The sequence below is a fragment of the Onychostoma macrolepis genome, chromosome 07, assembly GCF_012432095.1.
Source record: "Onychostoma macrolepis isolate SWU-2019 chromosome 07, ASM1243209v1, whole genome shotgun sequence".
Lineage (NCBI taxonomy): Eukaryota > Metazoa > Chordata > Actinopteri > Cypriniformes > Cyprinidae > Onychostoma > Onychostoma macrolepis.
Window position 1 is genome coordinate 37,147,523 of NC_081161.1, and position 21,575 is coordinate 37,169,097.

A 21,575-nucleotide genomic window follows, 5' to 3' on the forward strand; every position below is an offset into this window, starting at 1 on the left:
TGGTTGGATGATGTTTAGATTAATGTTTTGCAGTAATATGTACTATTAGGCTAGTTAATTTCTCCAACTTGGGCTCAATTAATAAACAAATTTAATCTCACTGCAGTTATGTTTGTTTTAAACGAGAAATTCTTGTAGTGTTACAGTTTCGAAGGGTGGTACAGAATATGTTGGTGCTGTTGAAAATAACGGTTCTAAAGGGATAGGCACCTTTGAGCCGTTAATGCCTGATGGCCCCACAATGAAACAGCCACTGAATTCCACGAACAAGACCAAACAAGGATCTGGAATCCGCCGACATCCACCCACTGAATCTCATTCTCTTCTGCTGTCTCTTATTCATTCTCTCTTGCATGCAAATTCTAAAATGCTTTATTGGTCTAATCTGCCTCCATAACTGTTTGCATGCATGCAATCACACATAAAACGTACTTTATAACATCAATAATTAAGTTCTGAGTAAGTAGCTGGGTTTCTGATAGTATGTTCCTGAAATAATACAAGAGAATGAATCACACTTCTTTTTAAACCATCAACAAAAACACATTTATTGTGTAGGTGTGTTGTTATAGATTGCCACAGAGCCTACTTAATTTATCTAACAGTGACAAGAAATTAAAATGTTATTACATATATATGATGCCTTTGAATATAAAAAGTACAAAAAATAATAATGCAACCCCCCCAAAAAAACACAGTATTACAAGTATTAAAGGTTGTTACATGTGAAAGAAAATGTATAAAATCAAGCAAAAAACATACCCAGGAAAATATAAAAACTACACCAGGATAAATATAAATCTTTTATGATAAATTTATGCAAGTATATATTACATACAGTAGTAAATCAACAACACACAATTAATTTCCTTTCAAAATCCCTTTTTAAAACATTCAGGGACAGCCACTGCAGAGTTCATTTTAGTGTTGAAACATTGCTACATAAAATCATTGTCCCACACAGTAAAAATGGAACAATTTAATGTCACATTGATCTGTGTATTTTTCCTGAGTTGTGTTTCATCTCATCTATTTTAATAATAATAATATTATTATGTAAACTGAAGTAGTGCATACTTATGCTGTAGACGTTATCTAGACATCTGCTTTTGTGTGTTTCACAGGGAAAAGTACAGCCTGATTCTGCAGCAAAAGTGTAAACTGAATCTCAGCGTACTGCCATTAAAACAGCATTTTGCATGACTTCACTTTCCCTTTTTAAATTCCTCTTCCCTCATGTCTGTTTTCTGAATGAAAAAATAAATCATCAGAATGCACATTAATCACATCCCTTTATATATATATAATATATATATATATATATATATATATATATATATATATATATATATATATATATTTTTTTTTTTTTTTTTTTAGGAAACATCCCTTTCTCTACCTCCCACCTGACTCTACAGTGTCATCGCTATTATGAGAGAGAGGGGAACCAGGTTGGGAGGTGTCATCTCTGGTAGCGTTCATCATTGGTGACTGTCTTCGTGCCCCCTTGGCCCGCAGGAGGACACTGTTTGGATGTTCAGTGTGGAGGTGGCGCACCAATGCATCCTGGGTAGAAGCTGTATGGCCACACTCTTCACAGACGTACAGCTTGCTGCGGCGCTCCTTGTAAGCGTACTGCTGCAGGACACCATGAATCTTCTTCATGTGGGACTCCAGAGAGCAGCGCTGAGTGAAAGCCTTCTCACACAGATTGCACTTGTACGGACGAACACCTACAGGAGGAACAGAAGAATATTCTTGTTTGAAAAAGGTGGGAGTTTTGCCTATTGGTATAACATAGCACTTTTTCTTCTAATAACAAAAAAAAAGTATTCAAATCGTTTTTTTTAAACTAATATGCTGATTTGTTGCTCAAGAAATATTTCATTTCAAGAAGCATGTTACATTTTTTACTTTCTTGTTAAAATTGTCAAATTCTTATTTTTTTTGTGGGAACTGTACCTTTCAAATGTTTGGGGTAAGAAAAAAAAATATTACTTTTATTCAGCAAGAATTCATTAAATTGATCGAAAGTAACAGTAAAGACATTTATATTGTTACAGAAGATTTCTATTTCAAATAAATGCTGTTCTTTTGATTATTCTATTTATTAAAGAACCCTGAAAACAAATATGTATCATGATTTCAGTTTTCACTATTGATAATAATAAAAACTATTATTAAAAATTGAGTACCAATGATAATTGTTTAATAATTTGTGCACCAAATCAGCATATTAGAATGATTTCTGAAGGATCATGTGACACTGAAGACTGGTGATTAAGCTTCGCATCACAGGAATAAAATCTTTTATTAAAATAAATATATTCAAATAGAATACAGTTATTTTAAATGCTAATAATATTTCACAATATTAGTGTTTTTACTGTATTTTTAATCAAATAAATGTAGCTTTGGTCTTTTTTCAAAAACCATTTACAAATCTTAATTATTCTAAGTGTTTTTGACCTTTAGTCTATCTATATATTAAAAAAATATATTTTTTTGACCTCAATGTTTTCAATCTTCCAGTGAAAATGCTTAAATCCCACCCCTCCAAAACATCCACATCTCAGAATCCAATCAGCACCCAATTATTTGTGGCTACTTCCGTTTTCGTCGCAAACAGATGAAGCTCTTACCTGTGTGTGTGCGAACGTGCCTCTTGAGATCGAAGGTGTCGTTAAAGCCCTTTCCGCAGAAGTCGCACAGGTGTCTCTTCTGCTCGCTGTGACATTTCAAGTGTCTGTTTAGCATGCGCTGGAACTGGAAAACCTTTTGACACACCTGGCAAACATAAGTACCACCACTTGACTGCACTGAAGGCGACTTAGCGACAGGAGGGGAGCAAGGTGGCGCTATAGAAGCAGGTGGACTTGTAGTTAGGTTAGGAACAATAGGTGGAACCTCTTTGGGAAGCTCACCTGTGGTAACCTGCAGTGAGATAACAAACAAAGACGAAATTAATGGTAGTGTAAACATTCAGACTAGTAAAGTGATACGAGTATAACACACACACAAGCAAATCAATTATGTCCAATGGTGGCACAATGGCTCCGCAGCTGAATATGAGCTTATTGCCGCCGTAACTAGACCTTAGATCAACATAGTAAAAGTAAACATTTTCCAGAAGCCTCACCTTTATTTTAGTGCGCACGTACGTATTGTTGTGTGTGCTTCGGATGTGCTCGGTCTCTGGACTCTGGCCCAGAGCAGTGCATGATGGGAGCTCAGCCGCAGGAACCACTGCATCAGGGTCATTGGTGTACATCTGGTTGTATGTGTACATGCTGCGGTCCTTGCGAGTGGACAGGCACAGCGCCACCTCTGCCGGACTGGCTTCGGTCTCCTCTCGAAGAGCAATGGGAGACATGGAGACTGGAGGAAAAGAAAGACACGTTGGCGTCAGATTTTAGAAGCAAAAAAGCATCCTTCATTGTATTACCACAATATTTGCTTTGCATATCTGGCCCGAGTATTGTGTAAAGAAGACAAACGATGACAGGCGCAAGATGTGCAAATCTCTCCAGCATAACATCTTGGCTTTGTGAACAAGTGTGGATTACATCCTACATAGCTGAAGATGAAGGATGTGATTGCTAGACAATCAGAAACTGGGTGTGTATGTGGCTCTCGAGGCTAAGGGGGACAGTTGTGCCTCTGGGCCAGGTGTGTGAGAATGCAAGTGTGAGTGGGTGGGTTAGCTGGTGCGCATGAGTGTGTGAGTGCATTGTGCCGGGTTGAAGTCAAACCACTCCTGTTACTGCTTTACCAGTCAGACCAGCTGAGCTAGAGGCACAGGCTCGAGCTCCCTTTATACAAACCTCCATGCAACACAATACATCAGATGGATAATCTGCAAATGTTTGCCGGTAAACTATCATGTTCTTTCCTAAGAGGTTGTTCGATCATACCCTACACATCTACTGAAGAGATTATTAGGTCACAGGAGAGAGAGAGACACAACATTGGTTGCATGGAGATTTCAGATGATCAAAAACACTAATACTAGTGGCCTGAACAATGAATCTGTTGATTCTGGTGTGGCACAATCGACTGGGTTGCAAATTATAATGCAAATATCTGATGTGTGCATGCAGTGCCTAACGGTAACATGCAACAATCTATATTTCATAACTACCATATAATCTAAGTTTAGACATGAAACCAAATGGCAGTTTAGTAGTTTCAGTGCTGAAATGACCAGAATGTCTGTATGATTTATAAACATGACTTGTAGGCTATATTGTCATATTTTATTATTACTACAACTTTTTAATATAAACTACACGTAAAAACAGTTCATAGCAGTGATTGTTTCTTTTTGCCTTTGCCCTGATGTTTGCCAACCCCTCCCTTCACAGTCACACCACAAACAATAACATGAAGATGAACGACAACCGAACGGATTTGATCTTAAATAGCACAAAAAGATTCGATTCACATTTCATACACATTTTTGAATAGGCTATTTTTAATGAGTGAAAAAGCATTTTAATTAAATGCATCAACTATAGGCCTATTAAAAATACATCTCTGATCTTATTACGCAATATAAAGCCTGCAATATAGCCTGATCCAATCAGTCATTCAAGCAATGTAAAGCAAGGCTAATATAGATTTTCAAAATTATTACTATTATTATTTTATTTTATTTTTCAAATTATTGCATTTCTTGTTATCAAAGCTTTTATCGTTTCTTTGTGTCACATGCAAGGCGAAGTAGAATAAAACAATTAAAAAGAACGAAACTAAGTTAACGAATGGGTTAAAAAAAAAAAGTGTCATAAAATGGGTAACTTAGGCGACGTCGATAAATATATAACAATGCCTGTGCTCCGGGTTTGTTCAGCTGATATCGAAAAGTGAGGTGAAAGGTAGCCTTCACTATGTGTGTGTTTGCTAAGGGTGTAGCGGGAAAAGGGAGACAGCGCGGCAAAGCCCGTTATTTCCTTCACCGCTGTAAACATTAACCCAAAACCATATCACGGACGACAAACTAAAGGACCACGATGCGTTAAAACGGATGCTGCATTGATTGGAAAGAAATAGAAAGAAAGAAAGAAAGAAAGAAAGAAAGAAAAAGAAAGAAAGAAAAAAAGAAAGAAAGAAAGAAGGAAAGAAAGAAAAATCTAGATTAGACTTTCATGTCAGGATTGCTGTATAATATCAGAATCAATTTAATCAACAATTAAAACCGCTTTATTATGAGTAGGCTAATTAAACAACTACGTGGTTGTTATGGCAACGAACGGAACAGGTACAACAACCTCCTGACATACCTGCATGAATCAATGCTATAAATGTCTCTGTTTCAAGTTGGTTCAGTTTATGAATGGGCTGTTATGCAAATGGATTAAACTTTCACAAAAACCCGCCGGCTGACGAACACAAAAAACATCTGAACGCATTCTTTTAACATGTCAAATCTCTACTAGCCTACACACATTTCGTCTTTAACTGCAAACCGTAATATTTAAAAATATCACTACAGAGAAATATTTCAGAATATCTCATTACGCCTGTAATTATGATGAACCGTGTAGAGACTGAAGAAGGGGCTCATAATGAACAGTTGTGTCTATTCCGTTAGGTGACCCGCAGTAATACAATAGCCGAATTGTTTACCTCCAAAAACAGTTAAAATGAGGCAGTTAACAGTAACTTGGATACAAGTAGCCTAAATAGCTAAGTATCACCCAATATATCTAAAAGTGATTCCAGTGATTAGTCTAGGCTAATTCTAATCGATATCAACTTTCAGTAGAAAAGAAAGAGAAAAGCTTATGTGTTTTATTTTTTTCAGAGCACTAAACGTTTTGTGTAGGCCACTGGCACCGTAGCCTGCAGTGAGTTTCATGTTATAAGGAAGACAGTTGGGTCTGAAGGTCAACTAAAGGAGCAATAACGGCCCTCTTACACACAAACTCATTTTATAAGAGTATTTTAAGTTCAATCACACACAAAGAAATTGTCAAATTTAGGTACGTTTTGTATTTAACTTTTAATATAGGCTAGTGTAGGCTACTATAAAAGAAAGCAAAACACAAAATCTTTTTTAAAAAATTCAAAAGTAAAAACAAAATGCACGAAATACGCTGTTAATAAGGTCTGTACAGGCTACTTAAACACCGCTCGCTTCCTGTGAAACTGTTGTGTTACTGAATGTGACATTCGATGCATCCGTATACCGTTATCCAGATTGAGCTAAAAAAAAAAAAAAGTGCTTAAGCTTTTGTTACTTTTGTACTCACCTGGAATATAAATGTCACCGCGTTCATGATCAGGTAGATCGCTCCAGTTTCTCTTGCCGGGTGAATTTCCCGTTTTCTTCACTAGGAAAGCTCGTGGCATGGTCTATTCCCGAGGTCCTTCCCCGCTATCTCTCGAAATTAAACGGCAGGCTTTTAAACACCGACCTACTTTTGGAAAAACTGCTCCACAATACAAAACAAGTGTAAAGTCCTTCTCAGATGGGGTTTTCAATTGCCTTTTCCCTAGTTTGGAAAAGCAAAGCCGAGTTCTTCGCTCTATACGCACACCTCTTGACTCAAACTTTCTGTACCTGTACAGGTTTCCGTGGAGTTTCCCACTACATTCACCCGCTTCTGCTTACACCTTCCGCCGTCTTCCGCTACTCTGAATTCAGCAAGTCTTGCTCGGAAATTCACTCGGCCCGGTAGATTAAGACACAGCTAGGTGTCTTTGTCCAGGTGGGAGGTGATGTTTGTGGCAGGTAAATATTCCAAACTGCTCAGCCGTCGCACTACAAAACGAATTTCAGTGGCTCATTAGAGCGCAGGTACACATTTCGTGAGGAAACAGGTAACAATGCGCATGCGTCTGAATATAACGGTGACAACAAACCCGACCCAGTCCAGCCTCTGAGTCTTACCTGTCCAACCGGTTTTCTCTCTGTGTCTCCCCCCTCCCCTGAACAATTCCGCTTCAAGGTGGCAGCGAAGTGAATGTAGAGGTAATGTGGGAAGGCGAGGCAAGATGTGACCGAAAACGAGCTAAAAAGAAATCTTACACCGATTGTATACAGTTAAAGTTGCATATTGAGTCTTGTAAAAAAAAACAAAAAAAAAAACGAAAGACTGTGTAGTTTTTTTTCTCTTAAGTGCGTATGCATTTAAATATGGACGATACCGCTCATTTTTGTTTTTTGTTTTGTGTAGACACTAAGTCAAATTTGTTTATTGTTCACAAGCATTAGATATGGGAACAGCCAGTGATGGGATGATGACAGTTTCCTTGTAACTCAAATGACAAATGCAACTACACGCTCTTTTTGTTCCTCTGAAAATAAAACTTTAGCAAGGTTGCACTGAAACGTCTGAGGCCTAATCCCCCCAGCATTTCACACCTTATTTATGAGGCAGTTGATAATGACAGATTAAACGAACAAAAACGGCTCAAGTGTACACAAAACAGCTATGATGCTAATTAAACAATTAGGAAAAGACTCCAGCGGTTTCGTGTTGGCATGCAAGTTTCTGAAGACCATAGCTGCAGTTTCGCTTAAGCTGAAATGTGTAGCAGTAAACATACTGTATATTTTCCAAAAATGATCATGCTGTACTTAAGCCTGCAGAGTGCTTGCATGATATGAAAACCAAACTTTACATAAAGACCTAAAATGCTTATTTTGTGTGTATATACTCAGTCATGTGTGTTAGGTGTAAATGACACAGATAATGGGAGGAGTGAACAATATATAAATGTAAAACAGGCTGAGGTAACAAAAAACAAACAAAAAAAAAAAAAAAAAAGCAAACAGGCGGAAAGATGAAGACATGATAGCACAAATGAGAAAGAGAAAGACTGAGTGAAAGGAGGAGTGTGTAGGTGTGCAGAATGACAGGTATGCTGTCTGGGCTGTTGGAGTGGTTGAGGCTGAACATTTGGATTAATGTTTTTTTTTTTTTTTTTAAAGTCAGCCTCTCCATCCATTCCTCACTAAAACTGCTCTTTAAAACTTAATCTGAAAAATTATCACAATTTTAAACTTTTAGCCAGGGATCTATAAGTGACAATACAATCAACGTTTCCAGACCCTGCAGGCCTTGCATTCTACAAGCCGTTATAAATAAGTTCAGCCCCAAGACGGAAGTCCCACACTGTAACCTTACTGTTACAAACATAGGTCTCACAGACAGAGACGTTGGCTGCCATGCATGTAGATCTGGCAGGAGGGCAAGAGTCAGTACATTCAAGCTCAACCTGATAGACGGCCTACGACCATTTCTCTGACAATCACCCCATCCCTTCCCCCATTTCTCTTCTTCTCGTCTTGCTCAGAGCCTGCTTTGCTTCATTCACTTCTAAGCCATAGGAATGACTGGTAGTGACTTTTACTAAAGCTATGGGTTTTTTCCACAGCTGGGTGGAGTTGTGACCAGCATGTATTACTGTCACAGTATTTGTGTGACATGACTTTAGCGTGCGTCACACCTGTTGACCAGAATCGATTTGCGGTCTGAAAAGGTAGTTTGGAAAAACTCTTCTCACAGATCCACATTCTAGAGTGTATTAGTGAGGAATGTTCGCTACCATTGAAATATGGTAATAGTCATCACACACACATGCTCTCTCATTCTGCCTTTTTTGTTATGTCAGTTGTCCGTTCCTGCTTGGCTTGTTACACCTGTGATTTCTGCCACGATGAAACTTAAAGTTCACATGATGCTATTTTTCTTTTTAATGATTCGTTGAACTTCGTGGAATGCTTTACAGCTATTCTCATCACTATCTTTTTTCCCTTTATTATTAAGTGGCAGCATTTGCCATGTGGAATTGTTTTGATGCATTTTTCTTTTACCTTATGAGGGCATGTCTTCAAACCAGTGTTCTGATGGCAATTCATGTCAAATACTTCTAATGAATCAATTAAATAAAGTCATTTTAATTATGAAGATCATAAAAGGCAAAATCAAATCAAAATGAAAAAAACAAAAAAAGTAGCTGAAAATAATGACAACTATAAGGGAATGAATAAGGAAATGTAAAACTAGTAAGGACTCTGCTTGCATTTAAAAAAATAATTGGTTAGTTTCTATGTATATGCTGTCTATGCTCACATTTTAGGAGTTTTAATTTTATTTTTTAGTGTTGTCTGTATGTTCGCTGTTTTCAGACCTTTAATGAAATTATTTGAATGAAATCATATTTCAAGTTAGCTACACATTCAACAACATACACTTCTTGAGCACGTTATCTGGATATTTAAACTTTTCGGAACCGAATATATTAACTGAGCACAAAATATCAGTGACATATAAATCAAGTATTCAAAAATAAAAACAAAGGAATTCACCACAGAGAATTTTTTCTACTACATTTTAAATATTTTGGGTATTTTTGCTTAATGTCTGATCACAATTCATATTTTATTAATTTTCCTTATAGTAGACCTTGAATGCACATTTCTATTTGTTGAATTCAAATGACATATTTACAGATGCTACACAAGTTACTTTTGCACTAATTTCAGATGAAAGTATTAAGTTTTAGTCATGTTTTAGAAGTGATAGTATCAAACATAACTAACATTAAAACACAGAAATAACTGGTGTCAAAGAAAAGGAAAAACAAAAAGGATTTATTAAATACACTTAAAAACAACACCCTAAAAAAGTCAGTGCAATGTACTGAGTTAATATGAGGGAATTTTCACAGATGTTTTACCACTTCCACACCTTTAAAAAAAATGGATGAATTAAATAAAGCATATAAGGAGACAGGACTAGATGCCACAATTCTACTAGTGAATAATTATCATTCTATATTTACTTTTGAAAATACATTCCTGAATAGACACATACCTTAAAATCTTGGCCAAAAAAAAAAAAAAAAAGAGAGAACATTTCCTCTATTGATGTCCAAAAGAAAAAACTTTTTTTTTTTTTTTTTAACACACTGACCTTTTGTGACGACAAGCATATTGGGCCATGTTGTCACAATGGAAACTGCCATTAAGTATATGCTTTTCAGACAAATTCAAGCAGTAACACGACTAATAAATACAGAACAATAGATACTGAGATACTGTTGTTGTGACTATCCTTGGTCTCCCTTGTATGTTCCATATAGATCAGTCTAACAGATTGGCAGTGGCATCTCTTGGCAGGTAAGCATCTGTGAAGTTTGCGTTATGTAGTTTTATATGCCAATAACTCATAAAGGGCCGTTTGGATAGATGGCGAAGACGAATGTAACCACGTGTTTGCGTTAGGAAACGTTAGCAAAAAAAAGTGCAGTTATAAAATCAGTAGGTCTGCCACCTGGCGGCGCGTTGAGGAAACGCAGCCTCGCCGTCTCCAGTCAGCCCTCGGGTATTTTCTCTCCGACAGTTACTTTTTGACATGCTGCAACACGAACGATGCATAGAGAGAAAATACCGTTAGGATTTTGTTTGGGAGTTACCTAGAGCGGTAAAAACAACAATGTAAAGACAGTTAGTGTTGATTACAGTGTCATTAACAGACACGAGGTGGTTGTAATGGTATTATGTAGGCCTAAGTGTAAGGCAGTATAACTTCTGTCTCACTCCACTGTTGGGAAATAGGGCCCAGTCTTGGTACTAAGGTATTTAGAAAAAAGAGAGAAAGGGTGGGATGTTACAAAGTAAGAAATTGCCTGCAGAAACTTGCCATCTGACGCTGACAATGTTTATTTCATCGTGTTCAAGTACACTCATGGTAACAGAAACTTTAAAGTGCAGTGTGTGAGAATTAGGTTACATTTCAAAACAGGCCAAATGAACTGTATAGGCCTGCAGTGGATGAAGCGAATTTACAAAAAGAAAATAACATGAATTTACTAATATTCTTGTTTTAAAGTAGCTATTCATTTTCTCTTTAATGCCTGAGAAGTAATTGCTATTTGTTGTTAGATTGGATTGCAGTACATTCTTGTTTAAGAAACATATACTGTGTTATAGTCCTTCCATCCTGAAGAGAAGATTAATTAAAAACTCCTGTTGAGGTAAATTAGCATATTTGTTGGTATAAAAAGACTTTTAGATTTACCAAGTCCCCTTTTTTTCCTGGACATGTCTAAAATTTCTTGGGATTTGGCTTTGTTTTGTTATTGTTTTCATGTTTGCTGAAGGTAATGACTGAAAAGGTAGTTTAACCAGTAGCATGCAGGCATTGTACATAAGGTATGAGGACTGTAGAAAACAAAGCTTAAACCTGGACGTATGGTCATCTTAGTGATCCAAGCTTTTTATGTTATCAATGAAAATGAAGTGCCAATGTGGCAGCAGATAAATCATTTACTGTACAAGGCACAAAAAAAAAAAAAGGAACGTCAAGAACATTTTGAACCATATGTTTGCTCATAAAACGTTTCCAATTTCACTGTTCAGTCCAGAAGGACAGGCGTGATCACCAGTGGAGCATCATTTTTGCCTGTTTTATTGGTACAGGGACTGAAAAATGGATAAATGGTCTCCGAAAAGTTGTCCATAAAGGTGTAGATGTGCATCTTTGCGTCCACATTATAAAATGATACTTGGCCTTTTTCGTAGTCCACAAACAGCCCTATCTTCTGAGGTCTCAGGCTGAGGGCTAGGGCAGTGGAAGGCTCAGTCCTGAAGGCATAGTTGTTCTTGTCCCGCAAGCTAAGAAACCAGTAGCCGTTGCTGGGGCTGACTGTGATCTTACCCTTCCTGTTGCAGGAATGACTCGCCACTCCCAGGTCCCAGTCAGTCTTTCCATCCACTTCCACCTCCCAGTAGCGTCGGCCACTGGTGAATCCCTCGCAGCCCAGGACACACACTACACGGTTGAAGCGCTCACGACTGTTGGGAACTTGTTGGTGCCTTTCACCACACCACACCTTCTTCTTGTCTTCTGATAGGATGAGACGAGGATGAGCAGTGTTGGTGTCCAGGGTCACATCCACTGGTGTAAAAAGTTAAAATAATTATCTTTTTATATATAGGATGTTTAACACTGACTATATACATATAATATAGTAGTCAACATATGAAGTGGATCAAAAAAGTTCATCAAAGTTTTGCTAAGACAAGAACACATTTTGGTTTTAGGACAAGTTTGATAAAAGGTTTTGATGTACTTCAAATGTTGACTAGTGTGTATATATATGTATGTGTGTGTGTGTGTTTGAGGTCAGTATGATTTTTTAAAAATAAATTAATATTTAAATATAAGTATTTTTATTCAGTAAGGATGCATCAAATTGACAATAAAGGCATGTGTAATGTCACAAAACATTTCTATTTCAATGTTGTTGTTTTTTGAGGGGATGATGGGCACCAAAATCAGCATTTTAGAATAATTTCTGAAGGATCATGTGACACTGAAGACTGGAGTAGTGATGCTGAAATTGTAGCTTTACCACCACAGGAATAAATTATACATTTTAAGGAAATTACACATTTTAAAATTTGGTGCTATATGTAAATTTAATTATATAAAAATATTATTAGTTTAAATTAATTTATATTAAAACTAATAAACAGCCCTATTTATTTAGTTTAGAAAGTATAATGCACAGAAATGTATGATTTGTCTCAATTAACATAATGGCATATAAAAGCATGTGCATAATAATTAATTAAATAAAAATGAGAAATGATTAAGCAAATTAGAAAATGCAGTTTGACATAGTTTTAGATTGAGTATAGTATGTCATACTGCTTGACAAGTTCCCAAATGCTCAAAAACATTCAAGTCAAGAACGACTTGCACAAGCACAACGGAACTGAAGTTCTTATGGCCTTAAAGGGATACAGATGTGATGTGTAAGAATTAACAATCAATAAACTGTTATCTCAACAATTTAGGACTTTACACATAACAGGGCAAACCTGTTATCAAGTCTTGAGAAAAAAAAACTTTATAGCACCTGCTTATATACACTGCAATAAAAGCAATAAAATTTAATCTCTAACACATACCAGCATATTCCTGTATGCTCTTCACTTCTGCAAAACATTAAAATAAGATCATTGTTATTGAAAAGATGAAGTTTAAAAATGCATTTCGTAATTCTAGATCCATAGTTAAATAATGAATCATGTTAAGACGAACACAGAAGTCTTGCAGAAGCCTGCAGAAGTCTTACTTACTTGGGTGTGACTTCACCAGTGATTGGTTAGCGGACACAGAGAGGCCTAGAGCAGAAAGAAAACACATAAGTAAATTCTCCATCTGCCACTAGATGACACTGTAGTGTAGTGTTTGACAGGTTTCACTCACAGACTGCAGGTACTTTCTGAAGCTCCTCCTTAAACTGTTCCAGTAGCTGACATACAGAGGTGTAAATTGCTTTAGTTCCAAGGTCACAGGTCAGTGAGACGCCCGTCCAGTCTTTCATTGACATGGGAGTGCTGACGTCAGAGTAGCCCTGTTGAGGAAGATCAGGAGCAATTGTTGAGCTTATTGTTGAGCTTATTTATTAAGTCGTGCTTATTTTCTCTCCCATAGTCATAGTTTATCAATTGTTCATTGACTGCTCCCATTGTAAAATGTCTAATAGCATCTGGCAAACTGATAAAGAAAGGTGATTGGTAAATATATTCTAAATATTAAATACAGCAGATTAATAAACAGTGTTAAATGTCTATTTATCAATTAAGTAATTAAAATATAATATAATTAGTTACATTTTATATTTAACTTTAAATATAGGTTTTATTTGTCAGGTTGAAATGTCATTTATTTACACTGCTGTTCAAAGCTTTGGGGTCAGTAAGATTTTTTTAAAGAAAGCAACACTTTCATTCAGCAAGGATGCATTCAATTGATTAAAAGTGACAGTAAAGACTATTACATCGATTCAAAGATTTCTCTTTCAAATAACTGCTGTTTTTGAACTTTATTTTTTAAAGAATCCCCCAAAAATCCCTTTTTGTTTAAGCTGCACAACTCTTTTCAGTTATGATAATAAAATAAATTGTTTCTTGAAATTTAGCTTTGCCATAACAGAAATGAATTACATTTTTAAAATGATCCATCATTACACTGCAACAACATACAGTTATACAACATATACAACAATATTACAGTTTTACTGGATTTTTGATCAAATAAATTCAGCCTTGGTGAGCATTAGAGACTTCTTTCAAAACTATTTAAAAAAAAAAAATTGTACCAACCCAAAACTTTTGATAGTGTGCATTTTTATTTTTTAATTAATACAGTTCATACAGTAGTCCAGTTTTTTTTTTTTGGAGCAAAAAACAGTTGTGTTGTGTTGCTGTGAATGATTGCTAAGGGCTTTGGTCTGCGGTTGCTAAGGTATTCTGAGTTTGTGTGTGTGTGTGTTGCTGTGCTTTTGCCATGGCATTGAGGTGATTTCTTATTGGCTCGTGTCAATCAAACCCACTTCTGTCTCTGTGACATTTAAAATAAAATAAATAGTAGAAGATAAGAGACTGAAAAGATGACCTGGACAGTCTATTACTCAAATGAAATCTGATGCCATAAGGCATGTGTATGTTGTCTTGACACATAACAACATTACAGACCTTCAGTCCGGTGACGTAATTTTCAGTCCGGGCCAGTTTAGCCAGCGCCGTGCTTCTCCTCCTCAGCTCTGTGATCTCCTGCTCCAGCTCTCTGATCATGAGTTCAGCCTGGTGCTCTGCTGAGCGACGGTTTATCTCAGTCACTTCCAGCAGCCCGGCCTGCCTGCGCTCCAGAGAGCTTATCACAGCTCCAAACAGCTGCATGCTGCGCTGCACTTCGTGCTCTGACAACATCTGGAGCACAGGGGGAAGCAGAAGCAAGGATGATGGAAGGTTTTCATCATATATCTAGATTAAGGGTGATGTAAAACCGTGACACTGTATGACGAAAGTCCAGTCAGTGCTTGTTATCACAAAATATCAGCTGACATTAAAACCACAGCTGTTCACTTTTCTCTAAGACTTTGGGGATTTTTGATGGTGTGGGATGAAGAAAACAAGTGAGGCTACGGTGTTACTCACTTTGATATCAACTAGTGATTGTTTGATCTCATCCACTTTCTGCATCCTCTCTTTGGTCATCTCCTGTATCTCAGTCTCTGTAATACCAATCTTCATCTGTGTGAAAGGAAACAGGAAATGATGTAGCAGGAAGTGCCCCAGATTTTATCAGTTAATGCATGTAATACAACATTTTAGTTCAAACAAGTGCTTATATGTCAGTGCTTTGTGTATTCTTACCATACAATTTTACATCCCATGTAGTATTTAATTTTTCTTAAAGTGATAACTTCTTGTTTTTGAATAGGCCTAATAGTAGTGGCCAAAGATCAGTAACATTCAGTGGACCCAGAAAGTATGTGGACACTTAAGCCACACTTCCAATTATACACACAGAAAAAAATACAAAAATTGCAGCTTTAGGGGTACAACAGCTTGCCACAGGCGGAGTACCCTCAAAGGGACACCTTTGTGTATAAAGGGTGCATGTTAGTCCCCTAAGAGTATATATTACTTCCTTAAGGGTATTACAACTCATTATTATTAATGAGTATTAAAGGGTATTAATATGCACCCTTTAGGGGTAAAGATGGTACAAAGGTGTCCTTTTGAGTGTATTGATCCTGTGACAAGCTGTTGTACCCCTGAAGGTACAATTTTTGCACATTTGTTTCTGACTGTGTATGAACACCATTGGATTAGTTAACAAAATCAAACCAAGTTGTATTTTTATTATTATCTATTTTAAATATTGATAGCACAATCACAATTTTCATACAAGGTTTCATTTTCATTTGTTTGTTTATAAAACACAAGCACAAAACAATACATTTATATATATACTGTGTGTGTATATATATATATATATATATATATATATATTTTTATTATTTTTTTTATTTTTTTTATTTTGTAAGACTGGTCGAATAAACACACTTTTCAAACAAATAATTTATACTCTTTAAAAATTAAGACAAAAGGTATTTGGACAGTACCGTCTTATCAAAAAACAGTTAATGTAATGAACCAGTTGGTGAAAAGTCATTGCTAAAACTAAAACATTGATAAAAGTTTCAGTATCAGTTCAGTACCAGTTCTTACTTATTCCTCATTTCATCCTACCTTACTAATCTGTTTTTTTAATTAATTAATTTTTATTTTCAAAGATAACACAAGTATACATTTATTTTAAATTTCTTTAAATTTATTTGTTTGTTTATTGTTTTGTTTTAAAGATCGATAGCACAAGCATACTTTTCAATTATTTTATTTTATTATTTTATTTCATTTTAATTTTATCCAGGTAACCAGTTACTGATGATCTACAGTATACTAAGTGACACCAGTTGGTTAAAAGTCACTGCTAAAACTCAGAAAAGTGGATTGATTTGTTTGCAAATGCCACTTTAATATTTATTTTATTTTCTTTTTCTTAATACAATAAAATTCACATATTTTTAAGTAATAATGGACTTAAGTAATAATAGTTTTTGGGGCCACTGTTTGGTTTATATGTGAAGGCTTTTACAGATTTTCTGTTAGTACCTGTTGTTACTTATTCTTCATTTTATCCTACCTTATGACTCTGCCACTCTTTCTCGGCACATGTGATGTCATGTGACTGGTGTCCCGTTTGTTTACACTCAACACAAATACACTCCAGATCAGATCGACAGAACAGCTCCAGGTTACGGTGATGTTTTGGACAAAGGGGCACTTTCATGGCATCTGCTGCCCCACTCAGGGTATACCTGCGCAGGGACACCTGTCTGGCAAAACCAGGCGGCTGGGTGTCACTAGTACTCTCAGTGTTTGGTGTGACAGTTTGTTCGGACCCCATTTCATTGTGAGAGGCCAGAGAATTGCTGTGTGCCCTGTGCCCTGTGAGTTTCCGCTTCATTTCCTCAAGAAGATAACCTGGAAGTTGGCCTGGCCTTACTGTCCCATCCACTGAGTCATGTTTTCTTACACGTTCCTCAGCATCTCTACCTGCCCCGTGCCCTCCAGAGGCCCCCGGGTTTTCCTTCATGCGCTTGAACTGTTCGGTGATCTCACGTAGAGTTCGATTAATGTGGAGATCAGGCTTTCTCTTGAAGGTCTGCTTGCAGAGGGGGCACTGGCAGTGCTTCACCGAGTCCCAGTAGTGGCCGATGCAGGTCATGCAGAAGTTGTGGCCACATGGCGTGGACACCGGATTGTCAAACACGTCTAAGCAGATGGAGCACAGCAGCTGCTCTTCAGACAGGAAGCTTTGTGAGAATGGCATTGCTGTGCAGAGGGACGGCAAAAAATAAAGAGGAGATGAGGAAAAATGGCAGGATTAGAGATGACAATGGAGGAAAAATGCAAAAATGAAAGGAAATGTAAATGTTTGACTGGAATGACATGAATAGGAAAACCAATACAGGGTAACACTTTACAGTAAGGTCTAATTTATAAACATAAATTAAAATAAATATAAAATATGACTAAATATAAAATAAATATATATATCCAATCAACCTGACATATTGGATTATTACACAAATATAATCATTTTTTGCAAGTAAATTGTAGGTTATCTTTTTTTCTTCAGTAAATCAACAACAGTTTTTTAAAAAATCAGGGTTTAATCTTAATCTGGTAATTTATAAATATAGTATTGTGGATTCATGTTCATTTGTGTTAATTCATGTTAATTTATAATATATTACATAATGTTAATTTGTTAAATGTTAACTTGAACAGCACCTTAAATCGGCAACTTGCTACCTAGACACACTTCCCACATCTTTTTTCAAAAGTGCATTTAACTGTTTAGAAGCAGATATCTTAGAAGTGGTGAACGCCTCACTTCTTTCTGGGACCTTTCCAAATTTTTAATCAGCTGAACAACTACTTAAACTCAAATGGATACCTGGACAATTTTCAATCTGGTTTCCAACTGCATCACAGCACAGAGACAGCGCTCATAAAGATAATAAATGATATTTGCCTAAATTCTGATTCTGGCAAAATATCAGTGCTGGTACTACTAGATCTTAGTGCTGCGTTTGACACTGTTGATCATAACATACTTCTAGAGAGACTGGAAAACTGGGTCGGGCTTTCTGCGATGGTCCTCAAATGGTTCAGGTCATACTTAGAAGGGAGAAGTTATTATGTGAGTATAGGAGAGCATAAGTCTAAGTAGTCGTCCATGACATGCGGAGTCCCACAAGGCTCAATTCTTGCACCACTCTTGTTTAGCCTGTATATGCTCCCACTAAGTCAAATAATGAGAAAGAACCAAATCACAGCTATGCTGATGACACCCAGATTTACCTAGCCTTATCTCCAAATGACTATAGCCCCATTGACTCCCTCTGCCAATGCATTGATGAAATTACAGTTGGAGGTGCCAAAACTTTCTTCAGTTAAACAAGGAGAAAACTAAAGTCATTGCATTTGGAAACAAAGATGAAGTTCTCAAGGTGAATGCATACCTTGACTCTAGGGGTCAAACAACTAAAAATCAAGTCAAGAATCTTGGTGTGATTCTGGAGACAGACCTTAGTTTTAGTAGTTTTAGTAGTCATGTACTCAACTAAATCAGCATACTATCATCTCAAAACAAGAATGAGATGTTTTGTGTCCAGTCAAGACTTGGAGAAACTTGTTCATGCCTTTATCACCAGCAGGGTGGATTACTGTAATGGTCTCCTCACCGGCCTTCCAAAGAAGACCATTAGACAGCTGCAGCTCATCCAGAACGCTGCTGCCAGGATTCTGACTAGAACCAGAAAATCTGAGCATCACACCAGTCCTCAGGTCCTTACACTGGCTTCCAGTTACATTTAGTATTGATTTTATTGTACTACTACTTGTTTATAAATCACTCAATGGCCTAGGACCTAAATACATTGCAGAAATGCTCACTGAATATAAACCAAGCAGACCACTCAGATCATTAGGATCAAGTCAGTTAGAAATACCAAGGGTTCACTCAAAACAAGTGGAATCCACTCTTAGCTATTATGTCCAAACTGATTGTACTGTATTTTATGTACAATATTTTTTCTTTACTGTTGTAATTAATTTTTAATCAATTTTTAAATCATTATTAAAATGTAAAATGTTAACTAATATTAATTACATAAAAATGTCCACATTCCTAGTTTTATTGTTGTGATTGTGTTTGTTATGATTATTTTAATTCCTTTTATATGAGCAAAAAGGATGGCACACTGATCCACTCAAGACTGGAAAAGTCTACAAAAACATTTTTTTATTTTAGAAATAGTGAAAAGTGCATGTGAGTTAAAAACAGTTAGACACCAGCAAGCAAACGTTTCAGCACATTGCTATCGTCAGTGCTCCTTCCTTTTATATGTAAAGCACTTTGAATTACCATTGTGTATGAAATGTGCTATATAAATAAACTTTGCCTTGCCTTGCCTTAATGTCAGTTAAAATTGTAGTAATTTTGTTGTGTTTTTGTTATTTTTATTAGGTGTTTTTTAGATGTTTATGTAAGTTTTTTAAATTATTTCATATAAAAATAAAAAATGAGAAATATTGCTTTGGCATATGGCTGAAATAAATAAAAAATATTTTAGTTCATTACGTTTAACATTTATTTTATTTCAAGTAACACATTTTAATAGGTTTGGTTTTAGGTTACTATAACCCTTTTACTAGTGCTTTCCTATTTCATATTGGAGGATAAAGCATTTTTTCTGCTTCACAAAAACTCGTGTCACTAAGAAAGCTGTGAGAATAGTCACAAATACTAAAACTAGAGCCAATATAACACATTCAAATGCAGTATATAAGGCCAAATATAGCTGTCATACCAGCAATTGTTCAGTTGTCAATCTTCACAGACAAAAGCAAGTTAAGCAACCTACTGGGTTGGTGTATGTTAGTAGCAATAGTCCAGGATGTAGGTTAGTTTTATTGAGATGATTTAAAATGTTTTGTAAATCTCACTAAATTAGACAGAATAGAAAATGGTGTTCTCACCTCTAATCAGCAGTTTCACACTGGAATGAGGCACTACTGGCTAAAGTGTGCACATGTTGTGTAAGAGCACTTGTCACTTTCAGATCTGTCTGCTTCCTTTAGCCGCCCTGTGGAGCAGCTGGGTGGGTTCTGGGAATCCAAACCTATTTCAAACGAAGGAAACAAATGAACAAACACACACAAATGCAGCCATTCAGTTGCACTACTATGTCAGTGGCACTTAAAACTCCAGAATGTCATTGAATAACGACAACAAAATATCAAGCCTAGTTACATATTTAACCAACCAGTCCCATGATTTTATGCATGAAGTCAGTTCCCTCAGGTTCACAGTGTGCTTTACCACAGTGTCTCTGAATCCAATTTGACAAGTGGTAAGATATGTTTCGTCCCTTTTTCCAGCAAAAAAAAAAAAAAAAAAAAGTAGTTTTGCTTGAGAAGCGTGCTTGTGCTATCTTTCTTTCAAATAAATACTTCTTGGTTTCTTTCGCCATCTGATCAATGACATTCATTCGTCTTTAAGGATTGTCAACAATTTTTTTTTTTTTTTTTTTGTCGAAATACTAATGATTTAGTATGAACTATAATTTTTATAACAGTTTTTGACTTACATGCTTAACACCAAATCTATAGTAACAGTCATAAAATTGTATTTACATTAAATCTCGGAGTAAATTACCTCTGTTAAGACTTTTTTTTTTTTGTCTTTATCCGGTGGTCTCTCACGGTCCTCGTTTTGTATCCAGCTGTGCAGGTATGATCGAAAATCTTACATGTGGTTTGCTTTTGGTTGACTGATCTGCCTCTCCCTCTTCAGCACTCTTTCTCTCTCTCTTTCTCCCAGATAGAGTGAGTTTAAACCTGTCTGATGAGATTCCAAGCAAAATTACATGCTTGTTTCAGACACACTTTGTTGTCAGGTTTTGTCAAATGAATCACGCAAGAACATAAGTAGTTTACATTTTGATGTAACCAACACTGACAATGATGATGACCAAACCCAGACAGAATCTGCAGATTTAATTTTATTCTATACGGTTCAAAATTAAGAAAAAAGTTCATATGTTAATATGAATGAAATGTATTATTTGTAATATATGTAAATAATATAATGAACTACACAAAATGACACCAGTTGAATAATAGTCATTGCTACAAGTCAGAAAAATTGGTAACACTTCTTTGTAGGGACTAATTCTCACTCTTTACTAGTTGCTTATTAGCATGCCTATTATTAACATATTGGCTGTTTATTAGTACTTATAAAGCACATGTTCTGCATGACCATATTGTACATCTAATCCAACCCAATACCTAAACTTAACAACTACCTTACTATTAAGAAGCAGCAAATTAGAAGTTTATTTAGGCAAAAGTCATAGTTAATGGTTTGTTAATAGCGAGAATTGGACCTTAAAATAAAGTGTGACTGAAAAATTACTTCTGAGAAAAGGTTTTGCATCATTTGTTTGAATTATTATTTTTAAATGTATTATTTCTCACATTTCCTTTTTGGTAGAAAATGGAATTCTGTAAAATGGATTTGAATATTGTAAAGCGTGTTAAATTGTGATGACAGTACAACATTCTTATTGGTAGCTGAAATAAAATTATGAATGAATGAATGAATGAATAACACAAGGAGATG

General features: G+C 36.0%; 2 protein-coding genes across 4 annotated transcripts; both read right to left on the reverse strand.

The window, feature by feature from the left end:
- Positions 1-529: 529 nt before the first annotated feature.
- Positions 530-6,830, reverse strand: ovol1a (ovo-like zinc finger 1a). Its single transcript, XM_058782368.1, has 4 exons — positions 6,255-6,830; positions 3,140-3,378; positions 2,643-2,934; positions 530-1,733 (listed from the first exon to the last, which is right to left on the reverse strand). Exons 1-4 carry the CDS (start codon positions 6,352-6,354, stop codon positions 1,396-1,398), a joined length of 969 nt encoding a protein of 322 aa, XP_058638351.1. The 5' UTR covers positions 6,355-6,830; the 3' UTR covers positions 530-1,395.
- A 2,818-nt stretch (positions 6,831-9,648) lies between these two features.
- LOC131544265 (E3 ubiquitin-protein ligase TRIM39) lies at positions 9,649-20,752 on the reverse strand. 3 transcript variants are annotated; one of them, XM_058782357.1, is made up of 9 exons: positions 20,607-20,752; positions 19,928-20,070; positions 16,521-17,212; positions 14,966-15,061; positions 14,504-14,737; positions 13,233-13,380; positions 13,103-13,147; positions 12,932-12,958; positions 9,649-11,912 (listed from the first exon to the last, which is right to left on the reverse strand). In XM_058782357.1, exons 3-9 carry the CDS (start codon positions 17,208-17,210, stop codon positions 11,371-11,373), a joined length of 1,782 nt encoding a protein of 593 aa, XP_058638340.1. In that variant the 5' UTR covers positions 17,211-17,212; positions 19,928-20,070; positions 20,607-20,752; the 3' UTR covers positions 9,649-11,370. The 3 variants fall into 3 exon arrangements, with proteins under 3 accessions (XP_058638340.1, XP_058638338.1, XP_058638339.1); XM_058782355.1 differs by having other exon boundaries at positions 14,504-14,791; XM_058782356.1 differs by lacking the exon at positions 20,607-20,752 and adding an exon at positions 20,215-20,309 and having other exon boundaries at positions 14,504-14,791.
- Between the last annotated feature and the right edge of the window lie 823 nt (positions 20,753-21,575).

Excerpts from the sequence above, each read along its gene's own strand:
- ovol1a (XM_058782368.1), bottom strand. The coding sequence starts at position 6,354 with ATGCCACGAGCTTTCCTAGTGAAGAAAACGGGAAATTCACCCGGCAAG. Across the intron at positions 3,379-6,254 it reads CGGTGACATTTATATTCCAG|TCTCCATGTCTCCCATTGCT; the intron begins GTGAGTACAAAA and ends CTTTTCCTCCAG. Across the intron at positions 1,734-2,642 it reads GCACGTTCGCACACACACAG|GTGTTCGTCCGTACAAGTGC; the intron begins GTAAGAGCTTCA and ends TTCCTCCTGTAG.
- LOC131544265 (XM_058782355.1), bottom strand. The coding sequence starts at position 17,210 with ATGCCATTCTCACAAAGCTTCCTGTCTGAAGAGCAGCTGCTGTGCTCC. Across the intron at positions 13,381-14,503 it reads ATTACGTCACCGGACTGAAG|GGCTACTCTGACGTCAGCAC; the intron begins GTCTGTAATGTT and ends CTTCCTCAACAG. Across the intron at positions 11,913-12,931 it reads GAGCATACAGGAATATGCTG|TGGATGTGACCCTGGACACC; the intron begins GTATGTGTTAGA and ends TTTTTACACCAG.